A 23,480-nucleotide genomic window follows, 5' to 3' on the forward strand; every position below is an offset into this window, starting at 1 on the left:
GTGGCAGAAGATGAGACGGTTGGAGAGCATCACCGATGCAATGGACATGAACTTGGGCGAACTCCAGGCGATCGTGAGGGACAGGGAAGCCTGGCGTGCTGCAGTCCATGGGATCGCAGAGTCGGCCACAACTTAGCGACTGAACAATAAGCACTCTGCATGAGGTTGCAGAGTGCTTAAACACTACTTTTTTTTTTAAGGGACATTTTCTATATTATTTTTTAGAGACATCCTGGGCAGTCCAGCGGTTAGGACTCCACATTTTCACTGAGGAGGGCCCAGGTTCCATCCCTGGTCTGGAAACTAAGATCTGAAAAGCCACAGGGACTGGCCAAAAATAAATAAAATGCTATTTTTTTAAAAGCTGCTACTTTTAAATGATGTAGATGAACTTACTTACAAAAGAGAAATAGACTCACGGACTTTGAGAAGGAGCTTATTGTTGCCAGGGTGTGGAAGGATGGGGGAAGGGATAGTTAGGGAGTTTGGGATGGGCATGTACTCACTGCTGTATTTTAAATGGATAACAAACAAGGTCTTACTGTATAGCACATGGAACTCTGCTCAGTGTGATGTGGCAGCCTGGATAGGACAGAGGTTTGGGGGAGAATGGATCCATGTATATGGATGGCTGAGTCCCCTCATTGTTCACCTGAACCTATCACAACATTGCTTGCTCATCAGCTATACCCCAATACAAAATAAAAAGTTTAAAATAAATAAAAATCCACTACATTTGCCCAGGGCCCCTCCACCTGAGTGTGAGCACTGGATGCTGGGCATGTGCGGCGTGGCGGGGGTGGTGACCCTCTGAAGCCCCCTCCACTGACTCTCTTCTCCCTTCCAGTCTCACCCCCAGCGGCAGGCGGCATGGCCATGGACGTGGCAGAATATCACTTGAGCGGTGAGTCCCCGCGGCCAGTGAGCCATCTCACAGGACCTTCCCGCCAGGCCCGGGGTAGGGGTGTCATTGGGACTCCAGTAACAGCCCCTTTCTACTGATAAGGATAGTCAGAGAGTTGCCCAAGGTCACACAGCCCTGGTGGCTCAGATGGTAAAGAATCTGCCTGCCATGTGGGATACCTGGGTTCGATCCCTGAGTTGGGAAGATGTCCTGGAGAAGGGAAAGGGCCACCCACTCTAGTATTCTTGCCTGGAGAATTCCATGGACAGAGGGGCCTAACAGGCTACAGTCGATGGGGTTGCAAAGAGTCGGACACGACAGAACAGCTGACACTATCACTTTCACACTGGATTGGGACCAGTCTGAGTCTCTTCTGTCTGTTCCAGTTGCTTGCCTTCCTGTGGAAGGACTTAAGGGGATCCCCCAGGAGGCCCCTGTCCTGCTGCTCCCTAAGGTTGAGCCTGCCGTGTGGAATCCACTGCCCTAGGGCCGTTCCTGGAGCCACATGCAAGGAAAACCAGGAAGGTTGATATCAGATGCACAGGATACTGAACTCAGTGGTCGTCCAGTCTAGCAAAGGCAGCTCCCTTGGGACCAGCCTCAGGACACCAGACACACTCAGGCTGATGGCGGATGGTGTCACAGCTGAAATGCACTCACCATATTTTCTCCTTCTGTTCCCCTGCCCATTTACAGATGGGAGAAGGGAGGCTCAGGAAAGGGACAGTGACTGAGTAACAGACCCAGGACAAGGACGCAGGTCTCCCAGGCCACGGCTCCCCATCCCTCCACCTCCTCCTCTAGCTCAGACCCCAGCCAGCCCAGGGCAGAGCTGAAGGACAGACCACCTCTCCCAACTCCCAGCCAGGAATTTTCACTTTCCACCTGCAGGCTCACAGGCCTTGGCTCAGGCCCTGGCGTGGCCTTTGGTGAGTGATGAAACCTCTCTGAGCCTCTACTTACTCATCTGTAAACTGGGGGTGATGCTGCCAGCCTCTGTGAGCTAACATGTGTGAAGTGCACAACTGTGCAAACACGGCTCTCGCCCCACCTCCAGGCCTTTGCATATGCTGTGCCCTTCACCTGGAGTGCTCGCTGCCTCTGCCTGGCTAAGTCCTCAAGACCCGTGTGAGATTACGAGCACAGAGCTGAAGTCAGGTTATCTATCTCTCAGCTTCCCCGTCTGTAAAATAGGGGTAATAATAGAACCATCCTCTCAAGGTTGGACTCAGTGGGTTAATATACAGGAAGTGTTTGGAGCAGAGCCTGGCAAAGTGAGGGAACAATTATTCCTAAGGCTGCTTCTCGTCATTCCTGGTCTCAGCTCAGACCTCACTTCCCCAGGGGAATTCTTCCCATATGGTCCTGAGGCTGGTATGCGATAAAATGAGTAAATAAATGAGCATTAACTATCATCGTTTCACGTCCGCTTCCTAGGGATTTGTCTGTCCTGCCGTCCTTTTGTGCCAACCAGGGTGCTGGCTTCAGGCCCTCAGCCCCTGGGATCCTCACTCTCAGCGGGGCCTGGTGATGCTTAGCCCCCTTGCCGAGTCCACTGCCTGCGTGGACTGTGTCCGCCCCCTGCCAGCACCCAGGCCCCAGTGAGCCTCCTGGGCTGCCTGTGCGTCTGGGTGGGAGACCTTGCCCCCCCCAACACACGCACGCTTCCCTCTCCAGTAACCAGGTCCGGCCCCTTCCCAATCCCCATTCACTGGACTTCCTGAGAGCCTGGCCCGCTCTGGGCCCTCTGTAGCTCCTTGTTGTGGTTTTATTTATCCCACAAACTGCATTCTCGCAGCAGAAGTCAGGAGCACACAGGCTTGCTCGCTGTCTCTCCATCCGTGTTTCTTCTGCCTCTTCTCTCCTGTCTCTGGTCCGCCCAGCCCTTGCCTACACGCTGTGTGATTTTTACATCAAAATCATGTGGTTATACCGTGTTGGGGATTGATTTTTTCTTCTTCTCTTATCAATACCTGAGACAGTTCTCTGCATTGCCACGGCGATGTCCCGATGACCGCAATTGTCATTCTCAAAGCCCAGTAACGGTCCCTCCTGAGACAGCGCCACCGGCCCCCACTGGCTCCCTCGGTCAGACCTTGGGGCTGTTTTCAGATTTCTGCTGTTATAAATACAGACTCGCTGACTCACTGCAGACAGGAAACTTGTTAAGATTTTTCCCTTAGAATAACCGTGCCCCCGCCCCCGGGTGGGACCACTGGATGCACTGGATGGTGAGTGATTTTGGTGTCGTGCCCTCTTTCTGGATGAGGAGTCAGGAGCCAGGGAGGCGAGGTGGCCTCCAGGAGCCAAGGCACCTACACCAGACTCTCCATTTCTTACCGCGGTGGCTTTGAGCCCAGAAATATTAACAGATGTGTTCTTTAGCTTCTGTTAGCCTCAGTTCCCCTCTAGAGACTTCCCAGGTGGCCCAGATGGTAAAGAATCGGCCCACAGTACAGGAGATCTGAGTTCAGTCCCTGGGTTGGGAAGATCCCCAAAGTGGAGGAAGGGACCTTGTAGGGTGCTGAGAGCTGGGTAAATGGCAGGGCTGAAGGCTGGGCCCTGCCTTTCTCTGGAGTGAGTGTTGTATATTCTGGTGGAGCTGGCTGGGCTCAGCACAGCGGGGGTGGGCTGGGGTCTCCCAGAGCTGCATGACTCCGCCCCAAACGCCCCCTTCCCTCACTGTTAACCGGGTGCTCTGAACTCTCTGAGCTTTGCACACGGGCCTCCTCCCCAACCAGGGATCGAACCCCAGTGCCCTGCATTGAGAGCGGAGAGGCTTAGCCACTGGAGCACCAGGGAAGTCCCTTGGCCGCACGCTCCTTGCTGCCCTTGCGTGTCCCAGCTTGGGCGTCCCTCTTTGCGAAACCCCCCAGGCTGTTCTCATCATGGCACCCATCACTGTCCTGTATTGATTTGCCCACCCCTGGGGACTGTGACCCACTTAAGGGACTGATACTGGGGCTCCAGGGGGTGCTCGCACATAGTAGGTGCTCAACGGCTGTGTGATGAGAAACCTCCAGTCCTGAAACACCCTCCTTACATCTCTCCACCCTGCTGCTGGGGACCTGTGCAGGCAGAGGCAGGTGGGACAATGGTTACCCCTGCTTGCTCTGGAGTCTGGCTGCCAGAATTGGAGTCCCAGCACCACCCCCTCCTGGTTCTGTGACCTTGGGCAAGTTCTTGTGTGCCTGGGTGTCCCCAGTTGAATCCAGTGTAGAGGCAACACTGAGAATGCTTTAGAGGATTGTATTTGCCAACAGTTCAATCTTTTGCAAAATGAACCTTACTATCTCGTTGACTTCTCTGGGGGATTGAAGAACCAGGTTTCCCAGTAGAGTGATGTAACATTCATGGTTCTGCCATGGGCCAAGCACTGTGCTACGTGAGGACCTACCCAGCACAGCTGAGGGGGTGGTTAGTTACCATTTGGGCACAGTGAGGCTCAGATAAGTAAAATTATTGACTCACCAGTGCCAAAAAGCATCTGAGCACCTAGATTTGTCCCCAAGCCCTGCACAGCCTACAGCCACCTCTCACTTCTGGCTGGAGTGTTTTTATTTGTATGTTGTTTGTTTTCCAGTAATAGTTTTATGGAGCTAAAACTCACATGCCATACATTCACTCACTTAAAAGGTACCGTTCAGTGGGCTGTAGTTAGTCTATTGCTCAAGCATGAGCACAATCAATTTTTAGAATCTATTCATCACCCCGAAAAGAATCTCCATACTCCACACCCCCCACCGCTCCCCCCACCAGCCCCTGACACTAATTTACTTTCTGTCTGTAGAGATTTCCCTATTGTGGACATTTCATAGAAGTAGAATCATACAACATACGGTCTTTCGGGACTAGCTCCCTTCACTCAGCATGATGTTTTCAAGGTTTATCCATGTTGTAGCATGTATCAGTACTTCATTCCTTTTTATCGATGAATAATATTCCACTGTAAGAAGGTACTACATTTTACTTTTCCATTCATCGACTGATGGACATTGGGTTCTTCTTGATGAAGGTTGAAGCATAAAGGGGGATCATTTCTTTTTCTCCCCCAAGCCCCCTTCCACTTCCCACCAGATCCCAAAAGTCTGCTTTGATTATCCAGAAGCAGCAGTCCTCTGAAGGCTGAGAGAACTCAGAGAGGCAAGAACAACCCTAACCGTGTAAAGCCTAAGGAATATTTAACTATCATTCGCCGCTCTTCACCTGCTCTAACCAAGTGTCGCTCCTGCTAGAAATGTGTTTTTGTGGAAAGCGGCCAAAAGCAGAAATTAGAGAGTGTATATCTTGTTCAACACTGGACCCCCAGCACAAAACCTGACATGACAGACACTCAATCAATATTTATTCAGGGACTCCTCTGGCGGTTAAGACTTCACCTGCAGGGGTTCAGGTTCAATCCCTGGCTGGGGAGCGAAGATCCCACATGCCTCAAAGCCAAAAAACCAAACCATAAACCAGAAGTAACATCATAACAAATTCAATAAAGACTAGAATATACACATATATATACTTATTCAATGAATAAGCAAGTCGGTGCTGAACTGGGGACTCCCTGGGTGGGGATGTATAATGATTGAGAGGCCCCAAGGCCCATTAATGAGAGACTACTCTGCCCTTGCCTTCAGTCATCAAGAGCCCCCCTGACTGGGAGGTGGGTGTCTACGCCGCTGGGGCGCTGGCTCTGCTGGGAATTGCAGCTGTGAGCCTGTGGAAGCTCTGGACGTCGGGGAGCTTCCCCAGCCCCTCCCCATTCCCAAACTATGACTACAGATACCTTCAGCAGAAGTACGGCGAGACCTACGCGGAGGCCAGGCAGAAGGTGAGGCTTCTGTGCTCGTGGGTGCACACCCCCGCCCCCCGCCTCCACCATCCACTCTCAAGACTGACCTCACGCGCTCCCCAGCTCGCTCCTGGTTAATTTCCTCCTGTGAACAGGGTCCTTTGTCCTCCTCCACATCTCCAACAGAGCCCAGCTAGGTAATCAATGAATACTTGGTGAATGAATGAATGCTTTCCATTTAAAACACCCCTGGGGTGTTAGGAGGTGTTGGAGGCCAGAGGTTAGGAGTTGCGCTTTCACTCCCAGAGCCTGCGTAAACTGGGTAATCTGGGATCCCGCAAGTGATGCAGTATGGCCAAATTTTAAAAGCAAAGCAAAAAAACCCCAAACAAACAAACCCTCCCCACCATCCTGTGAAAAATACAGGAAAATAAAAGCAAGAAAAACCTCCCCAAAAGCCGCAAGCCAGAGGCAAGCTACTGTGAATTATTTTCCAATATTTTAAATCCAGATCCCGCCCCAATCTTTTTCCCATGCAGTTTTTATACAATGGATGTCATTTCTCCATTGAATTTAACACCCTACTCTTTTCATCTCACTTAAAGTTGAAGCACTTTCTCATATTGTTGATCATAAACATCATTTTAATGACTGCATAAGATCCTTTTTTATGTATGTGCCATGATTTACTAAATGCCACCGTAAAGAATACAGTAAGTGGTTTATATGTAAAACTTTGTCTTCGTGTGGGATTACGTACTTTGAAAGGATGCCCAGATGTGAAATTACTGTATCAGGGAGTGTAAACATTTTTAGGGCTCTCTATATATTGCTAAACATTTCATCACTTGACACTTGGCAGAGGATTTTGCTAACATCATGGAGAGTTCCAGAAAGCACAGCCAGAACCTGTTACCAGACAAGAGCCCCTCATGCTTCACTCATTTGAGGTTTTGGAAGGAATGTTCTTTTACTCTGTTGGGAGGACTGTAAATTGGCACAACTTTTTCAAAGAGCGTTTTGGAACCATGTGTCAAAAGCTGTCAAAAGGACTGTGTCCTTTAAGTCGAGATTTTAAGAAAGCTATTCAGTGCTTCATGGTTTATGTCCGTGAAACACAAGATAAATGACCAAAAGTAGGGGAATAATAACATAAACTATGGCTATCCACTTAACAGCAAATTAATGGAGCCATTAAAAAATATGGTAACGAAGACTACCAACAAAGGAGATGCTTACTGTACAAGCTTTTGCTTTCTCAAATCCCAAGATCAATTTAGAGAAAAGAAAAATTTGCCTATTAGAGTGAGTGTTATCCAACATGAAAGCTTTCTCCTGTGGTAGACTTTTTGTAAGCTTCCTTTGAGGCTGCTCCATTGTCTGTTGAGTATCTGTAGCCTGGTTTTCTTACCCGTTCCCCTTCTGTTGGACACTTAGATTGCTAATTATTTTTCCTTTTCATACACATTATCTCAGTGAACATCTTTATTAATGAAATTCAGTTCATATAAATAAACATTTTGAGGAAAGGCTCTCTTGTATCTTGGATAGAGAGAAAAAACTAAGTAACATGAAATAATATTAAAGAAGGATGTTTCTAAGGCATGCCCCGTTTTTGCAAAAGGGGAGCTAGGAGGTGTCTTGCATGAACGGGACTAACCGCATGTCTTCAAGACCAAGCCTATTGCCCTCCGATGCTCCCATGCCCCTTCTCGCCCTAGAGAGTGCCGGCCTGGAACGCGCAGCGCGCCAGCACTAGGGGGCCCCCCAGTCGCAAAGGCAGCCTCAGCATCGAGGACACCTTTGAAAGCATCAGCGAGCTGGGGCCCCTGGAGCTGATGGGCCGGGAGCTGGACCTGGCCCCCTACGGCACCCTCCGGAAATCCCAGTCGGCCGACTCCCTGAACTCCGTCTCCTCCGTGAGCAACAACTTCGGGCAGGACTTCACGCTGGGCCAGGTGGAGGTGAGCATGGACTACGACGCCGCCTCCCACACCCTCCACGTGGCTGTGCTGCAGGGCAAGGACCTCCTGGAGCGGGAGGAAGCGAGCTTCGAGTCTTGTTTCATGCGTGTCAGCCTGCTGCCGGACGAACAGATCGTGGGCATTTCCCGGGTGAGTGGAGGCTTGGGGGCGGGGCAAAGCGGGGCGGGGCAAAGCGGGGCGGGGCGGGGGTGCGCCCCGGACTCGCAGGAGGCAGGCGGGGCTGCTGAGGCAGGCAGGGCTGCTGGGCCAGGCAGGATCTGAGCAGGGCGCTAGAGAGTTTGGATGCTGATCCCAGGGTGGAAGGTGCTGGCTATAGGGAGGACAGACCGGAGAGTCTGGGGCCTCCAGCAAACCTACCACACGAATCCAGTGTAATTGTCCATCTGTCAGTTGTGTCAACTTCAGGTCCTGGCAGGGAAGGGATGGCAGGTTCATGTTGGCTCGTTTGGGGAGAGTTTGATAACAGGACTGTTATAAAGCTGTGGTGGTATGTAGGGCCACCTCAGAGATGGTGTGGTACCCTGGTCCAAGGGGATGGGGGCAGGGGAAGTTACCCAGAGACCACTGTGTGCCGAGGGCCATCTGGATAAGGACTATGTCCTTTGGTTAAGGGGCGTGGTCAACTCATAGCCATCCTGCCGAGAAGGACTCGGGGAATAAGCACCCTGACCTCCCTCCAGCTTCTGTTTTCCCTCCAGTGACCCCTCCCGGCCAACCCCAAGGGAGCCTGTTGATGCAGCCCTTGGAGGTCAGCTCCTGGGGCTGAAAGGAGGGAAGGTGCAGAATAAGCTGGAAAGGGCACGGAGGGACCCAGCAACCTGCTCCAGGCTTCCACTCCAGATGGCACCCCTGCCTTGCCAAGAGAGAGCCAGATCCACACGAGATGCCATGCCAGGCACCAGCAGACAAGGTCAGCCCAGTACGGCCTCTGACCACAGCAGGAGGAGTCTGAGGTCCAGGGCCCAGCGGCCAGTCCTGCTTCCCGTGCCGAAAACAGGCTGCTCCTGAGCAGTGAAGACTGTCGTTCCCCTCCTGTCCCACCCTGCCCCCTCACTCCAGGAGGGTCTAGAACCAACGTAGCGCTGAGGTGGGGAGGCCAGCTTCAAAGAGGCAGTCCAGGGGATGATTAGGAGCAGCACCCTGGAGCCTGACTGCCTGGGTTCAAATCCTGCTTCTCTGCTTCCTTGAAGTGTGACCTGGAGTGAGTCACTGCAACACTCTGTGACTCAGTTTCCCCATCTGTCAGATGGGCATCATCATGCTTGAGGAAGGAATGCATTAATATCTACAAAGTCCTGGGGCTTCCCTGGTGGTCCAGCAGCTAAGATTGTGCTCCCAAAGCAGGGGGCCTGGGTTTGACAGCAGGGAACTAGATCCCACACGCTGCAACTAAGACCTAGCACAGCCAAATATATTCGGTGCTTAGTCATGTCCGACTCTTTGCGACCCCATGGACTATAGCCTGCCAGGCTCCAGGGGATTCTCCAGGCAAGAATACTGGAGTGGGTTGCCATGCCCTCCTCCAGGGGACTTTCCCAACCCAGGGATCAAGCCCAGGTCTCCTGCATTGCAGGCGGATTCTTTGTCAGCTGAGCTACCAGAGAAATCCTATGTACATATACATATATATTTATAAGTATATATATAATATATAATATGTATATATATGCTGCATGCTAAGTCACTCCAATCATGTCCGACTGTTTGCGACCCTATGGATGGTAGCCTGCCAGGCTCCTCTGTCCATGGGATTTTCCAAGCAAGAATACTGGAGTGGGTTGCCATTTCCTTCTCACATATGTATGTATGTATGTGTATGTGTATATATATATATATATATATATATATATAAAGTCCTTAGCCTAGTCCTTGGTCAGCTCTCCATGGATTGTCTGTCAGGACCGTGAAGCATTTCTCTCGAGCCCAGAGCCATGCTGCCTGCGGCCTCAGCTGCTTGGAGGACCCTGGGTGGTTCTGGGTCCGTCCCTTGAGGGGACAGGTTGACAGCTGCCACCACAGCCTGATGTGTGCTGAGAACCTGGTTCACAGCGCCCGGCCCATCTGCATCCCTCTCATTAGCCCCAAGGATGGGGGTGGACTGAGGGCATCTTACAGATGAGGAAACTGAGGCTCTAGAAGTCCTTTGCCCACGAGAACCCCAGCAAGTGAGCCGGAGATCCAGAACTCAACCCCAGAGTTCTCCATCTACATGCTCATAGAGTACGTGGATTATCAGGGAGCCTGCACTCTTATGGGCAGGGGACAATCAAGAGGCTGGTTTGGCCAAAGGAAGGAATTTAGGGCTGAAGGTCATGGAGAGCCTGAACGCCAGGGTCAGGATCAGGAGGTGGGCTTTGTCTGATGGGGGAGGAGCCCTTGATGCTTGAGCGGGTGACCAGGTCGGGGATGTAGCCCCCAGGGCGGTGTAAGAGCCGATCCTCAGCCCAGAGCGTGACCGGAGCATGTGGCCCGTGACACTTGGAGGTGCCGACAGGTTTATTCCCAGAAATGCAGGCGCCTTAGCACCCCAGCCCAGCCCATCCCAGTGAGTAGGGGGGCAGTTCCCCGGCTTCAGGCGAGGTACCAGGGATGACAGCTCCTCTCTTAAAATATCGCCAGGCAGTGACTAAGGCAGCCCCCCACGGAGGGGGGGAGCAGGGCCCGCGCATGCACCTGCCTGGGTGACTGCCCACGGCTTCCTGGGAGGAGGCCAGTGGCGCCCACCAGGCAGGACTAGGCTTAGAAACAGAGTCTTCCCAGCCTGGCCTCATCATTCCATCCATCCATCTGCCCCATGACATTCAGACCGTCCTGGGCCAGGCCCCACGGGGGCTGGACATCTAAGGCTCTCAGCTTCACAGGCAGTTATCCCTCCTCACTGTATGCCTGGCCCCAGGGCTGGACTTGAACGTGTGCCAAAAAGATGGCCATCTCAGCTGGCATATGGCAAGGGTTCTGTGGAGCCATGGACACTGAAGATGGGAATTAGTTGAGGTCAGCTTGTCAAGCTTTGAATGCCAGCCCACTAGATGCCCACCTCTGAGAAGAGGACAGGGGGCTTTTATATCATCAGGGCTGAGCCACCAAAGAAAGGATAGACATTGAGGTGTGGGGTCAACAGAGCCTGATGGTAGCCCAGGTCTCCGGACTCCCCCGTCCAGTGCTCTCCCTACCATGGCCTCGCCGGCACCTTCTGCCGCCTCCTCCCCAGCGTCAGACCTCCTTCCACTGCCCTTCCTCTCTGCAGATCCAGAGGAATGCCTACTCCATCTTCTTCGATGAGAAATTCTCCATCCCGCTGGACCCCGCAGCCCTGGAGGAGAAGAGCCTGCGGTTTTCAGTGTTTGGCATCGATGAAGATGAGCGGAATGTGAGCACGGGGGTGGTGGAGCTGAAGCTGTCTGTCCTTGACCTCCCACTACAGCCCTTCAGCGGCTGGCTCTACCTGCAGGACCAGAACAAGGTCAGTCTGCCCATCTGCACGTGCCAGGATGGCATCACTGGTGTATACTTTAGATGAGGGAATACACTGTCCTCAAAACAGCCTTAGTGCCAACATCTTTAGATTAGATCAGTTGGTAAAGAATCCGCCTGCAATGCAGGAGACCCCAGTTCAATTCCTGGGTCAGGAAGATCCGCTGGAGAAGGGATAGGTTACCCACTCCAGTATTCTTGGGCTTCCCTTGTGGCTCAGCTGGTAAAGAATCCTCCTGCAATGCAGGAGACCTGGATTCAATCCCTGGGTTGGGAAGATCCCCTGGAGAAGGGAAAGGCTACCCACTCCAGTATTCTGGCCGAGAGAATTCCATGGACTATATAGTCCATGGGGTCAGAAAGAGTCGGACACGACTGAGAGACTTTCTCTTTCACTTTTAGGAGATTAGAGAAAGAGAGCCACGTTCAAAGAAACTCAGGTTACTGTGTGCAAATGAATGGCTCCCTGACCGCTGCTTACAGCTCTTCTGCTGCTCCTACCAGCAAACCTTAAGAAGCTCTACTCCTGTAGAGGTTATGTTAGGGAAGTACTTCTCTGGCCCTCGAGTGAGCTATTTCAGACGGAGGCCAAGCTGAAGTTCAACCTCCTAAGTGTAGCAGTGCTTGGGGAGCATCACTGTTATTCAAGCAAGCGAATGTGATAGTGTTCATCATTCAGTCTTTGCGACCCTATCAACTGTAGCCCGCCAGGCTCCTCTGTCCATGAAAGTCTCCAGACAAGAATACTGGTGTGGGTTGCAACTCCCTTCTCCAGGGGGGTCTTCCTGACCCGCGGATAGAACCCAGGCCTCCTGCATTGCAGGCAGATTCTTTACCATCTGAGCCGATATGAAGCGAAGGATCTGCTCGTTTCAGTCCACTGAGACCCTCTAAGCGCTACTACCACAGAATGTTTTCTTCGGTCTGGATTGAGGGAATGCATTTGTTGCTACATTTGACAGGCAACCTCTGGTCCTCCTTCCAAGGCAGGACCACACCCCGTGGGAGGTGGGGAGGGTGCCATGGAGTAGTGCCATGGAGTAGGGAAGGGGTCCCTCTCTCAATCCCACCAGCTTGGTGCCCTGGGGTAAGGAGCCCCAAGAGCACCACCTTCTCAATGGAGAAGGAAGGGCGGAAGCCCTCTGAGCCACGCACACGTCCTCCAGGCTGCCGACGCCGTGGGCGAGATCCTACTGTCCCTCAGCTACCTCCCGACGGCCGAGCGCCTGACCGTGGTCGTGGTGAAAGCCAAGAATCTCATCTGGACCAACGACAAGACCACAGCGGGTAAGGCCCCGCTGGCTGCCTGGCTTCTCCTCTGTGTGGCAGGTGGGAGCTGCGCCCTAGCTGCGAAGCCCTGGGCACCTGGAGGCATCAGCAGGTGTAGGGCCCAGCGCCAGGCTCGCCACCCCCGGCCTAGGCTGGGCTCAGGAGCTCTGCATGGTGGGAAGATTAATCTAGCTGGGGAAACATGGGACCCATGGAGGGGGACAGGGAGCCCCTGGGGGAGGGATGCGACTCTGAGAGCAGGAGGCTGGGACACTGGTTGTGAAACCACAGTGGGCAATCCCAGAGGCTGGACTGCATCCCAGATCCCAAACGGAGACCAGGGCCACCGAGTCGGTGTGGGTATCAGGCGGGGCCTGATGTCTCAGGTCTGCGTGAGCCTCAGCCCCGGGCAGCTGAAGACTGGGGGCTGCAGGAGCCTGACTGGGAGCCTGGGGGCCTGGGTCCCGGCAGGTGTAGCAAGGACACCCAGTGGGTGGTAAGTGACGAGCAGACAGCGACTCCTTATTCCAGAGCCGCACGTCCTTGAGTCAGGCTCCACTGAATGGGCGCCGGGTGAGTCAGAGCTGACGTTTGCGCTTGGGCCATTTATAGAGTGAAAAATGATGGCTCTGCGGAGCTCCCCCAGAATCATGCGAGGGGAGCATGCACATGGGCTGGGAGGCAGGCTGCCAGAGTCCAAAGCCCAGCTCTTCTCTTGACATGCGCATGAGCCTCAGTTTTCTCATCTGTAAAATAGGAACGAAAGAAAGGACTCATGGCAGAACTTTAGGAGAGAATGGTGATAGTGAAGGCTTGGGGGGACTTCCCTGGTGGTCCAGCGGCTACCATTCTGCATTCCCAATCCAGGCGGTCTAGGTTCGATCCCCGGTCAGGGAACTAGATCCTACATGTCGCAGCTAAGAGTTCACAGGCCACAAAGAAAATAGAAGATTGTGCCTGCTGCAACTAAGATCTGGCACAGCCAAAGAGCTGTGTTAAAAAAACGGTGAATGTTTGGGGAGTTTGGAACCAGTGCGCTGCTGTGACTGGGCAGGTCTGTGCCAAGTGAGCGTGGCACTGGTCCTCACCCCACCCTCCTCCCCACCCACAGATCCCTTTGTCAAGGTGTACCTGCTGCAGGATGGGAGGAAGATGAGCAAAAAGAAGACAGCTGTGAAGAGGGATGACCCTAACCCAGTGTTCAATGAAGCCATGATCTTTTCTGTGCCGGCCATTGTGCTCCAGGTGAGGGGGGATAGCGGAGGGGAGGTGCCCTCCACTCCCTCCAGCCTGATCCTCGGGGCTTCTTCAGGTGGTGATGGTTGGCCCTAAGTCATCCCCTTTCTAGTCGAGCAGCATGTACTGAGCACCCGCTAGGTACCTGCCCTCTGGTGGGTGCTAGGGATATAGGCACTGCTTCCTGGAAGCTCACAGCAGACAAGCAGGGAAGTCCCCAGACAGTGCCAGCCCACGAGGAACACCCAGACCTTGGCAGTCAGGCTCGGCCGGGCAGGTGGGGATAGCTAAGCTGAGATCTGGGGGAAGATGGTTCCCAGGGGAGGGAACTGCACAGCCCTAGGGATGAGCCGGGGCTGGGCCAAGTCCCGGAGGTCAGGCCCCCATTCTCCTGAAGTTCTGCCTACAGAGGCCTGGCTGACCTCCCCAGAGGCCCTTGGCCTTCAGAAGGCAATATGCTCCAGGGAGACCCCCTTCCCAGCACAGATATCACAGACCAAGGGTGGGAGGACTGCAGAGGATGTGGCCTGGGCCATGCTGGTAAGCTGGCTTGCCTGCCTCAGAGGATGGGGAGCTCATCACCTTCCCTTACTCTTTCCTTCCATCCGTCCTTTTTGTGTCTTAAGCCCAAACCTGCCCCTTGGCCCTGGGGCTGTACAGAGATCCCTTGGTCTCCCCTCTTGGGACACCCTGTCTGAATTTGAAAACCCAGAACTCTGCCTCACTCTGGGTGTTTCGAATACAGGCAGACATCTCAGCGTCCCTGGCTGGTCCTCCCCTGCCACTCTCATGGTGAAGGCCACCCCTTTGCCCCTCGCTTCCCCTAGGTGGTCATCCTGCCACTTCTCCTGCTTCACCGCCTCTTAGGGCGGGCTGACTCTTGGGACGAAGCGGGGTGAGGGGGTGCTGAGGGGTGGGGGAGAGGAAGGAGAGAAGTCAGGCTGGGTTCCAGTCTCAGCTTTACTACTTTGATCTCAAGCAACTTCTTTCCTCCCTTCCTAAATTATGAGTCCAACATATTATCTCAGGCACAACATCAGACATCCATAATGCTCTGACTCTACGCTTTTTACCTCATTTTGTTCCTGGAACAGATAGGAACTATGATTACCACCGTTTTAGAGATGGGGAAACTGAGATAGAAAGAGCCCAAGTCATTGTCCAAGGTCACCCAGCAAGGAAGCATTGAGGCAGGGCTGTGGGGTCGGACAGGTCAGAGATGAAGACTCAGGGGGCCATGCCTGGCACCCAGCTGGGGTCTGGGGGCCATGGGGGACCTCTGGCATCGCCCCTGGTCCCCAGCACCCATGTCACTTCCTCCCCAGGACCTGTCTCTCCGTGTGACAGTGGCTGAGAGCAGCAGTGACAGCCGTGGGGACAACGTGGGCCACGTCATCATCGGGCCGTCGGCCAGTGGCATGGGCACCACCCACTGGAACCAGATGCTGGCCACGCTGCGCAGGCCCGTGTCCATGTGGCACCCCGTTCGGCGAAACTAACACCCAGGGCAGGGCCGGGGCGGGCACCGGAGCCCGGCACGAGCCTCTGACACCCTTCTCTGTCATCCGGCCGGAACCGTGAATGCCGGGGTCCCCGGTGGAGTCCCCGTGAGCCATCATGATCCCTCTGTGAAGGCTGTGGTGGAGGAACAGGCCTAGCTGGATGTCAGGGGACCCAGGGCTGTCTCCCACTGAGGACCAGCTATGTCTGCGCCGGGACCCGAGGAGCGCAGCCAGGCATCGGCCCCCTGTGCCCCCATTTTCAGATCCCCAGCAGATCTGTCCCTCAGCCTGGGGGAGCCTTGGCCTCTCAGAGCTCCCCACACCCCACTCCTGCTGGGAAGCCGTGGACAGGGACCCTGTGAGTCTCAGGGGCCAGGTGCTGTGCGAGGCACAGGCTGGGGTGACATGAACAAGGCCAGCCCCTAGGAGGTCGGGGAGACGAGATACCCCTGCCCTGGTGATCTGCTCGGTGCAGATGGCAGCCCTGCCACCAGGACCTGTGGAGGGCTTAGGGGGACATGGGGGAATGGGGGGCAACATGGAGCTCCGCTGGGAGGGGCAGGGAGAGAGCTGAGCCCCAGGCCACAGCCCAGCCTTGGCCTAGCTGGGCAGGATGTCACAAACGCAGTCCTCCACCTGCTGCCATGGGCACGAGGGCCTCTCTCTGGGCAGGAGGAGGGATCAAGGGACCAGGCCAAGCAGTAGCCTGCAGGCCACCTGGGACAGCGCCTCCAGCCTCATCTTCTGTGAAATCTGATCCCTAGAACCATAACCCTCATAAGGCCCAGGGGTCCAAGGAGGCCCAGCCCCAGCCCAGGCCAGCCCAGGGCCAGGGACATGCAGCTAGCCAGCCCCTGCAGCCTGGGAGACCTCCACTCTTTTCAACCCAGATCTGTGTTTACCCCACACAAATCAGGCACTGGCTCCACCTTATTGGTTGGCGTCCCTCCAGGCCAGGCCCTATGGGGAAGAGAGACACCTCAGGTGAGGGAGGCTGGGGGCAAAGGGGTGGACAGAATACAGGCTGCCAGGGGCATGGGTGAGGCCTCTGTGGGCACAGGCTCCTGGGAGGACGAGGTGGAGTCCCCGGGGTGGTACCTTGGAGAAGGGGTGGCCGGAGCGGTGGTCGAGGGGGACATTGAGGGGGGTCAGGATGGAGTGAGGGGACAGGTTTGAAGCCCAGGGAAGGAAGAAGGTGGCTCTGGAGCCCAGTTCAAACCATCAGAACACCAGATGCCTGAGGCTGAGCTCCAGAAGCAGACCCTGAGATTCTCAGGCGAGCGGTTGACTGGGGGAGAGCCATCAGGAGAAACATTTACGGCCAGGACGGAGCTCTGGGGCAAGAGAAGAGGCCGGCAGGTCGTGGCTTCAGGGGAGCCCAGCTTTGGCCCTCTGGGGAGGGGGTGCCCTGCCGTGTGGATGGCACCCCAGGGGGCTCCAGCCTGGGAGCCAGGGCAGGCCTGTTACAGGCCCACAGGAGTCTGGCTCCTACCCCACCCTACCTCGAGGGGAGGCGTGCCTGACCTTCCAGGTGTTACCAAGGCTGCTCCATGCAGAGGCAGCCCCAGAGAAGTAGGCGGGGGTGCGCCTCTCGCCCTGAGGGGGATAGGATGGGGGTGGGGAGGAGACACGGCAACATGCCCTGCAGGTCCACCCTCGGGTGAGAGGTGGGTTCTCCGGCTGGTTGCCTCTGGAGACCCAGGCTCACCCAGGTAGGTTGGGGGGCCCCCAGTGAGGTCGGGGGGACCCCAGTGAGGTCGGGGGGCCCCGGGATGGTCACGGGACTGGAGGCCAGATGGTGGCTCTCCCCACCTGACGCGGCTGTGGCCCAGCCCTGAGGCCAGGCTGTCCACTGGGTGGAGGTCTACGCGCCCCAGGCCAGCCCAGGGTCGGGGGACATGCAGCTGGCCAGCCCCTGCAGCCTGGGAGACCTTCCACTCTTTTCAGCCCAGTGGCTCTGCCTTGCCACTTCTGGACTCCCTCCGCCCCTCCCCCTAACTGCATGAAATGCTGACTCTGCACCTGGATGGGCATGGTGGGGACCAAGTATGTTGACTGGAATGATTCTAGAACCAAAATAAAGCTGGGGCAGGAAGGAGGGGGCTGCCAGGGAGCCCCGCTCGCCCCAAATCACCTTTGTCTCTGGAAATCAGGCACTCGGGCCTCCGTGAGGGTTGCTGTGAGCACGCCTTCCCCTGCTGCTTGGACACCAGAGGGGCAGGAGGCTCCCCCATGGGGAGACCATCCCCAGGACCAATGCCCTCAGACTGGCAGGGAGGCTCTGAGAAGGGGCCCCGCCTGGCCACCTGGCTGGGAGAATGGCTGTCAGGAGTCTCAAGGAAGGCCACTGAGGAGTGTCGCTAAGCTGTCTCAGCAAGATCAAGGCAAGAAAGCACAAGTCCCTCAGGATAAGAGGGACAAGTCACTCAGTCGTGTCTGACTCTGCTCCCCACACCCCACTGTAGCCTGCCAGGCTCCTCTGTCAATGGGATTCTCCAGACAAGGATACTGGAGTGAGTTGCCATTTTCTTCTCCAGAGGATCTTCCCGACCCAGGGATTGAACCTGCATCTCTTATGTCTCCTGCACTGGGCGGTGAGTTCTTCTTTACCACCAGCACCACCTGGCAAGAGAGATAAGGCCAAAAAAAGGTGGATAAGACCTAAAGAGCCTTCCTGGTAGTAGAAACAGCATGTGGAAAAGGGCAGGAGTGGAAAAACCTTGGTCAACTTATCAGCCTTGCTAAGAGCAAACTCAGGGAGAATGGGGAGAAGGGAATCAGAGGAAGGGCTTGGAGGGGAGATGAGCCGGGTGCGTTCAGTGAGCGCTGGTGCCTGGCTTGCAACCCTGCAGACTTAAGAGGCAGGTACTGTTCCAGTCTGCTTCTTTTTCTTTTTGCAGATATGGAAACTGAAACTCAGAGAGGTTAGGTAACTAGCCCAAGGTCACACAGCCAGAGCATCTCAGAGCTGGGGTTCGAGCTCCAGCTTTCTGGCTCTTGAGCTTAGGACTCAACTACTAAACTACACTGCCTCCTTCCCCAGCTTCTCGAGGGCGGGGTTGAGGGACAGCAGAGATGCCCCTCCAGATCCCAGGCTGCTCTGGTTTTCCCCTCTCCTGTCCTGGAAGATCACAGCAAACACGGGAGAAGGAGAATCTGGGCCAGGGAGCAGAAGGGGGGCATGGGGGGAGGGTTCCCAGGAGGCCTGCCCACCTCAGGGCCTAAGTGAAGAGCTTCTGTAGAATTCCTGCCCGCCCAACCCCCCATGTCCAGTAGACAGTAGTAACCAGTGAAACAGGCCCTGCAGGAGCCCAGAAAGAGTGAAATCAGGGAAGACTTCCTGGAGGAGACAGCAGAGTGGGAAGGACTGAGTACGTGGAGGAGGGAGAGAGCCTCATGGCAGGGAAACCACCTGCGCAGGCGTCTGGGGAGCCAGACGGCTAGCTGGGGCTGGAAAGGCCAGGTGGGGCTGAGCTGGGGAGGCTTCCTGTCCAGGGTGAGTCTGAACGTCCTCGACCGGCTGGCAGTGAGGTCCTGGGCGGGAGCGGGGCAGAGGGAGGGAGACCTGGGGCAGATGGCACCCTAAGCAGCTTTGGGAGTCATGATGAGGAACGTCAGTGAGCCCCGCTCTTGGTCAGTGAGGAGCAGCCCCGCCGCTTCTAGGTTTTAGGGTCATTCAGCAGGGCCCAAACCAGGGTCCTCCCATCTCTTCCCGCCCCTTCCTCCCCTTTTACCCTACCTTTTCCTGCTCCTCCAGCCCCAGGCCTCAAGGGTGCCAAGTCCCCTCTGTCAGAGCCCTCAGGAATAGGCCGAGCCCCACCCAAGAGGCCAGGTGTGGAGGTCACTGTCCTGACGGCAGCAGTTGGGGGCCAGGCCTGCACATGGGAGGGGCGGGAGGAGCCACGGCAGCAGCCACGGGTGACAGCGGCTCAGACCCTCCCTTCCTCTCTCAGCCTTGTCGCCTACGCCTGCAGACACCTGAAGGGACAGACCAAAAAACCAAATGGACACTCGGGCTGGGCCACAGGGCTGCCTCACTCTCTACCCCCTCCCACCGCACTATCAACCTTCCCGTCCCAGCCAGAGGGATCAGTAATAGCAAAGCAGGGACGAGAGGCCTGTGCCTCCAGCCCTGAGCTCCAATTAAATGGCGACCTGAATTGCGTGGGTCTGGGGAGGCCAGACAGAAGGAAACTTGGGACAAGAAGCCCTTCTGGGTTCCATGTGCCATAGACTGAGTCTGCGGCTTACTTGTTGTGAGACAAATTCCTTCCCCTCAAGAGCCTCAATTTCCCCATCTGAAGAATGGGCATATTGGTCAAGAAGGTCTCTGAAGGCACCCGCACCCCTACATACCAGTTGTGGGATCTTGGGCAAATTATCTGTCCCCTTTGGACCTCAGTTTCCTCACTCATCAAAGAAGGCTAGGAATTAAACACACTTCATAGGAATTCTCCAGGCCAGAATACTGGAGTGGGTAGCCTTTCCCTTCTCCAGGGGATCTTCCCAACCCAGGGATCAAATCCCGGTCTCCTGCACTGCAGGAGGATTCTTTACCAGCTGAGCCACATAGGAAGCTCATGAAATGCCACATGTCAAGTGTCTGGCACACAGTGGGTGCTCAGCAAACGTGAGGCCAAGGCTTTGGGTAGAGGGGTTCTGGAGCTCTGAGATCTGGTGTTTGGGATGAAAAGGAGTTGGGGGGAGTACATTGGGAGGTTTGAAGAGCAAAGCGTCTGTGTCCCCTGCCAAGACATCCCAAAGGGCAGGACGCAGGACCAGGCTTCTGAAATTCCACCTCCTCTGGCACCCACTCCAAGTGCCTCCACCCTTCTCCATCAACGCCCCACACCGCAAGCCAGGAACACCAAGTAGAGCCCGTAACCCTGCGTATTGACGGTGCAGGGAGCAGAGTGGCCACACGAGGGCAGCAGAGACTCGGCCCCGACAGCAGGGAATTTCCGGCCTCACTGAGGATGGGGGTGGACCGTCAGAAAATGGGGCAGATGGGCCAGGGCCATGGGGGGCCCTTGCAGCAGATGGGGGCCCGAGGGTAGTCACCTGTCTGCTGACCTCGCGCTCAGGTCACGTTCTGAATTCATTCAGCCAAGCAACTGTTGTTCCTTCATCTATTTCTTCGGTTTACTCTTTTGAGTCGGCCCACCTTCCTTTCTTTGTCTCTCCCTCGTTCCTTCACCTGCCTTCCTTTTCCCTGTTTGTCCAGCCAGTCAACTGGACATAACATCCCGAGCCACGGCTAGGTTCCAGCCTGGGGCAGGACTCCCATCTAGAGGACAGAGGTGGGTGGGCCTCCGTCCCTGCCACTGAGGGGCTCAGGGCTCGGCCGGGGGCGGGAGAGCCTGCCTGGCAATTACATTTGAAGGAAGGACTTCCGCCTCAGGCCGAGGACCTGGGGTCTGCAGGTCAGTGACCCGCTGAGCAGGGTGCTGGAGGACTCTGGGCCTGGGACGGCTGGGGCCTCAAAGGGCTGCGTCACCCACAAGCTGGTGGTGAACAGCAGCCACAGAAAACTGTAAAACAGCCAATAGTACGCTGGTCAGGCCGACTGTGACCCCGGGCCACCTCTTCATCCAAAACAACCCCCGAGAAAACAGCACCATCCTGGGCCCGGCAATGTCTGAGATTTGGGGAAACTCCCTGGCAGCAGGGCAGACTCTGGCCAGTGACTAAATCTCCCTCTGGCAGAAGCAGGAGCACAGAGTGAGAGTGAGACTGGGTTTAACGTCAGGGGACGTGGGTTGAAATCTCGGCTCAGGAGCGTGCTAGCCTGACACAAGCCATTGCCTCTCTCTGAGCTTCAGTTCCCAGATCTGCAGAATGGGGGAATCCGATCCCTCACTCTGCCCAGCTCACCGTCTGAGCACTAGAGGAAATAATGCATACGAGGTGTGATGCTGGGAGAAAGAAAGCCTGGCTCTGCAGTCAGAACCGGGTTCCACTTACAGCCCTGCCTCGTGCTGGCTGTGGATCTTAGACAAGAGCTTAAACCTCTTTGGGCCTCAAGTGCCCCATCTGTAAAATGGGGCTAACGCTCCCAACCTGCTAGGGGACAGAAGGGCCTCCACACGGTTGGCAGTCCATTGATGGGCGCTGTTACTATTAGGAAACGTTCAGTGAAACTCTAAAGCATGACACACATCAAGAGTGTCATTAGAGTGATTATCCCCGTAGCAACCAAGGCCAAACACCTCTGCCTGACTCTTAGCTCCCTCCACCCCTAGTCTGGCCCCACCTGCCTCCCAGCCTTGCCACCCAACACCTGATGACAGCAGTCATCGGGAGCCTAGGGGATGACGAGGCCGACAGCTGATTGTTGGGGGTGGGGTTCCTCCCCACCACTCCTTGGGGCGGGGAGCCCTGATCAGTGGCTACACACCCAGTCCGGTGCCAAGTCACTGCCCAGCCCTTTGGCAGTTTCGAGGAGGAAAGGGCAGCTGACGGGTGGGAAGGGATGTCCTGGGGTGCTCCCTCCATCCAGGTGAGGCTTCATTCGGCCTGCTGACCATGGCCCTGGCTGAGCCTGGAACAGGAGTCAGCGGCCTGGACTCTGCCGCTCAGCAGAGGGGCGGAGACTCTTGTCCTAGCTGCCTCTTTGGGCCAGTGAGATTTAAGGGGGCTGAGAGTGGTTTTTCACCTCCTGGCTTTGAACTGCATGAGGAATGATGTCATGACCTGCGTGGGGGAAGGTGAAAAACCCCAAGACTCCTGCCCTCTGTTTCTCTGAGCTTCAGTGAAAACAGTCCATGATCTGGGGGCGGCCTTTGTGCCCATCTTATAAATACACATTTCAATTCTGGCTGCTAATAGGAGTAGGAGGCCTTCCCAGATGTCACTAGAGATAAACAATCTACCTGCCAATCCAGGAGACGACACAGGTTGGATTCCTGGGTCAGAAAGTTCCCCCGGAGGAGGAAAATGGCAACCCACGCCAGTATTCTTGCCTGAAAAATTCCATGGACAGAGGAGCCTGGCGGGCCACAGTCCATGAGTTCACAAGGAGCTGGACACGATAGAGTGAGTGAGCACACAACTGGAGTAGGAGGTCAGGTGACAGTGAGTTTCCAGTTCAAGTCTGCATTAATTCCCGGCACCCAAAGTGCTCCACTATCCAGGCCCCAGTTAATCCTCAAATTCACCCCCAGGACCAGCTCCCCAATCCAACCTCACCCGTCATCATAGGGAAGAACTGCAGCACCCCTCCCCCCACACTGCAAACAACCCCCCCACACACACACCTCTATACCTTCCACATGCTGTCCCCTCAGTTTGGAACCCTCTTCTCTTCCCCCATCTAACTGTGTTTCACTTTTTCCTCAAGACTCTGGCCGCTCTCTCCAACCACCCCCAGCCTGAGTGCGGGGCCCCTCTTCCTGACTCCCATCCACTGCCTGTCCCTGCCATCGCTGGAGCTCTCATCACACTGATATGTCCCACGTGTCTTCCATTCTAGGCTGTGAGAGACTTTTGTTTTGTTTTGTCTGCATCAGGCCTTAGTTGCTGCATGCAGGGTCTTTCGTTGTGGTGCGAGGGGCTTAGTTGCCCCACATATGGGATCTTAAGTTCCCCACCCAGGGATTGAACTCACATCCCCAGCACTGGAAGGCAGATTCGCAATCACTGAACCACCAGGGAAGTCCCTGGGAGAGGCTGGAACTTCTGCAGTTCAGAGTCCCCAAGCCCTTGGGCACAGGCAGTCATCAGTGTTGGTTAAATAGCAAGAATTACACTTGGCATCACTGACCATGTACCGGACCCTGCTCTAGGCACTTTACAGAAGGAAGGTTCCGTCCCTTTCCCCAGGCCGTGCCCCAGGCAGAGGGGAGACCCACTGCTAGTGAGAGTTCCTGGTACTGGCTGGGGGAGGGGAGGTCTAGCTGGCAGTGCCCCTGACTCGCCCATAAGGGCCTGCCCGGGTCACCCCCTTCCCACCTGCCCTGGAACACCTGCAGGAGGGCTGTGGGGTGTTCTGTCTCCAGGGAGATGGCGGGGGGGGGGGGGGGGGGGGGGGGGGAGGCGATGCATATTCATTCATTCACTCATTCATTCATCCACCAAAAGGCACCAGTTCCTGCTCCAGGCCCGCAGAGACTAGGCACTAGGGACCCCGTCCCTGTCCCCCACCAAGCTGGCGGGCCAACAGAGCTGACCCCCACCTCCCTGCTCGGCGAGAAGTGGGCCAGGAGCCTCGTCTGTCCCCGTCCACCGGGTCACTGCCCAACTACAAGTCTTCGCATCAGACCGGGGTGCGCTCCTGAGGGACCCAGGCCAGATCTGAGTCCTCCACTTCCTGCAGCCTGAGGGCCCCA

General features: G+C 55.6%; 1 protein-coding gene across 1 annotated transcript; it reads left to right on the forward strand.

The window, feature by feature from the left end:
• Window positions 1–772: 772 nt before the first annotated feature.
• On the forward strand, window positions 773–15,150 carry SYT12 (synaptotagmin 12). The gene is given in 8 exon segments (XM_052662350.1): window positions 773–791; window positions 794–904; window positions 5,533–5,726; window positions 7,409–7,801; window positions 10,920–11,135; window positions 12,313–12,433; window positions 13,527–13,660; window positions 14,977–15,150. Coding segments are annotated over 8 exon segments (1,362 nt in total).
• Window positions 15,151–23,480: the final 8,330 nt, after the last annotated feature.

Source organism: Budorcas taxicolor, chromosome 25 (genome assembly GCF_023091745.1).
Source record: "Budorcas taxicolor isolate Tak-1 chromosome 25, Takin1.1, whole genome shotgun sequence".
In the NCBI taxonomy this organism is placed as follows: Eukaryota; Metazoa; Chordata; class Mammalia; order Artiodactyla; family Bovidae; genus Budorcas; species Budorcas taxicolor.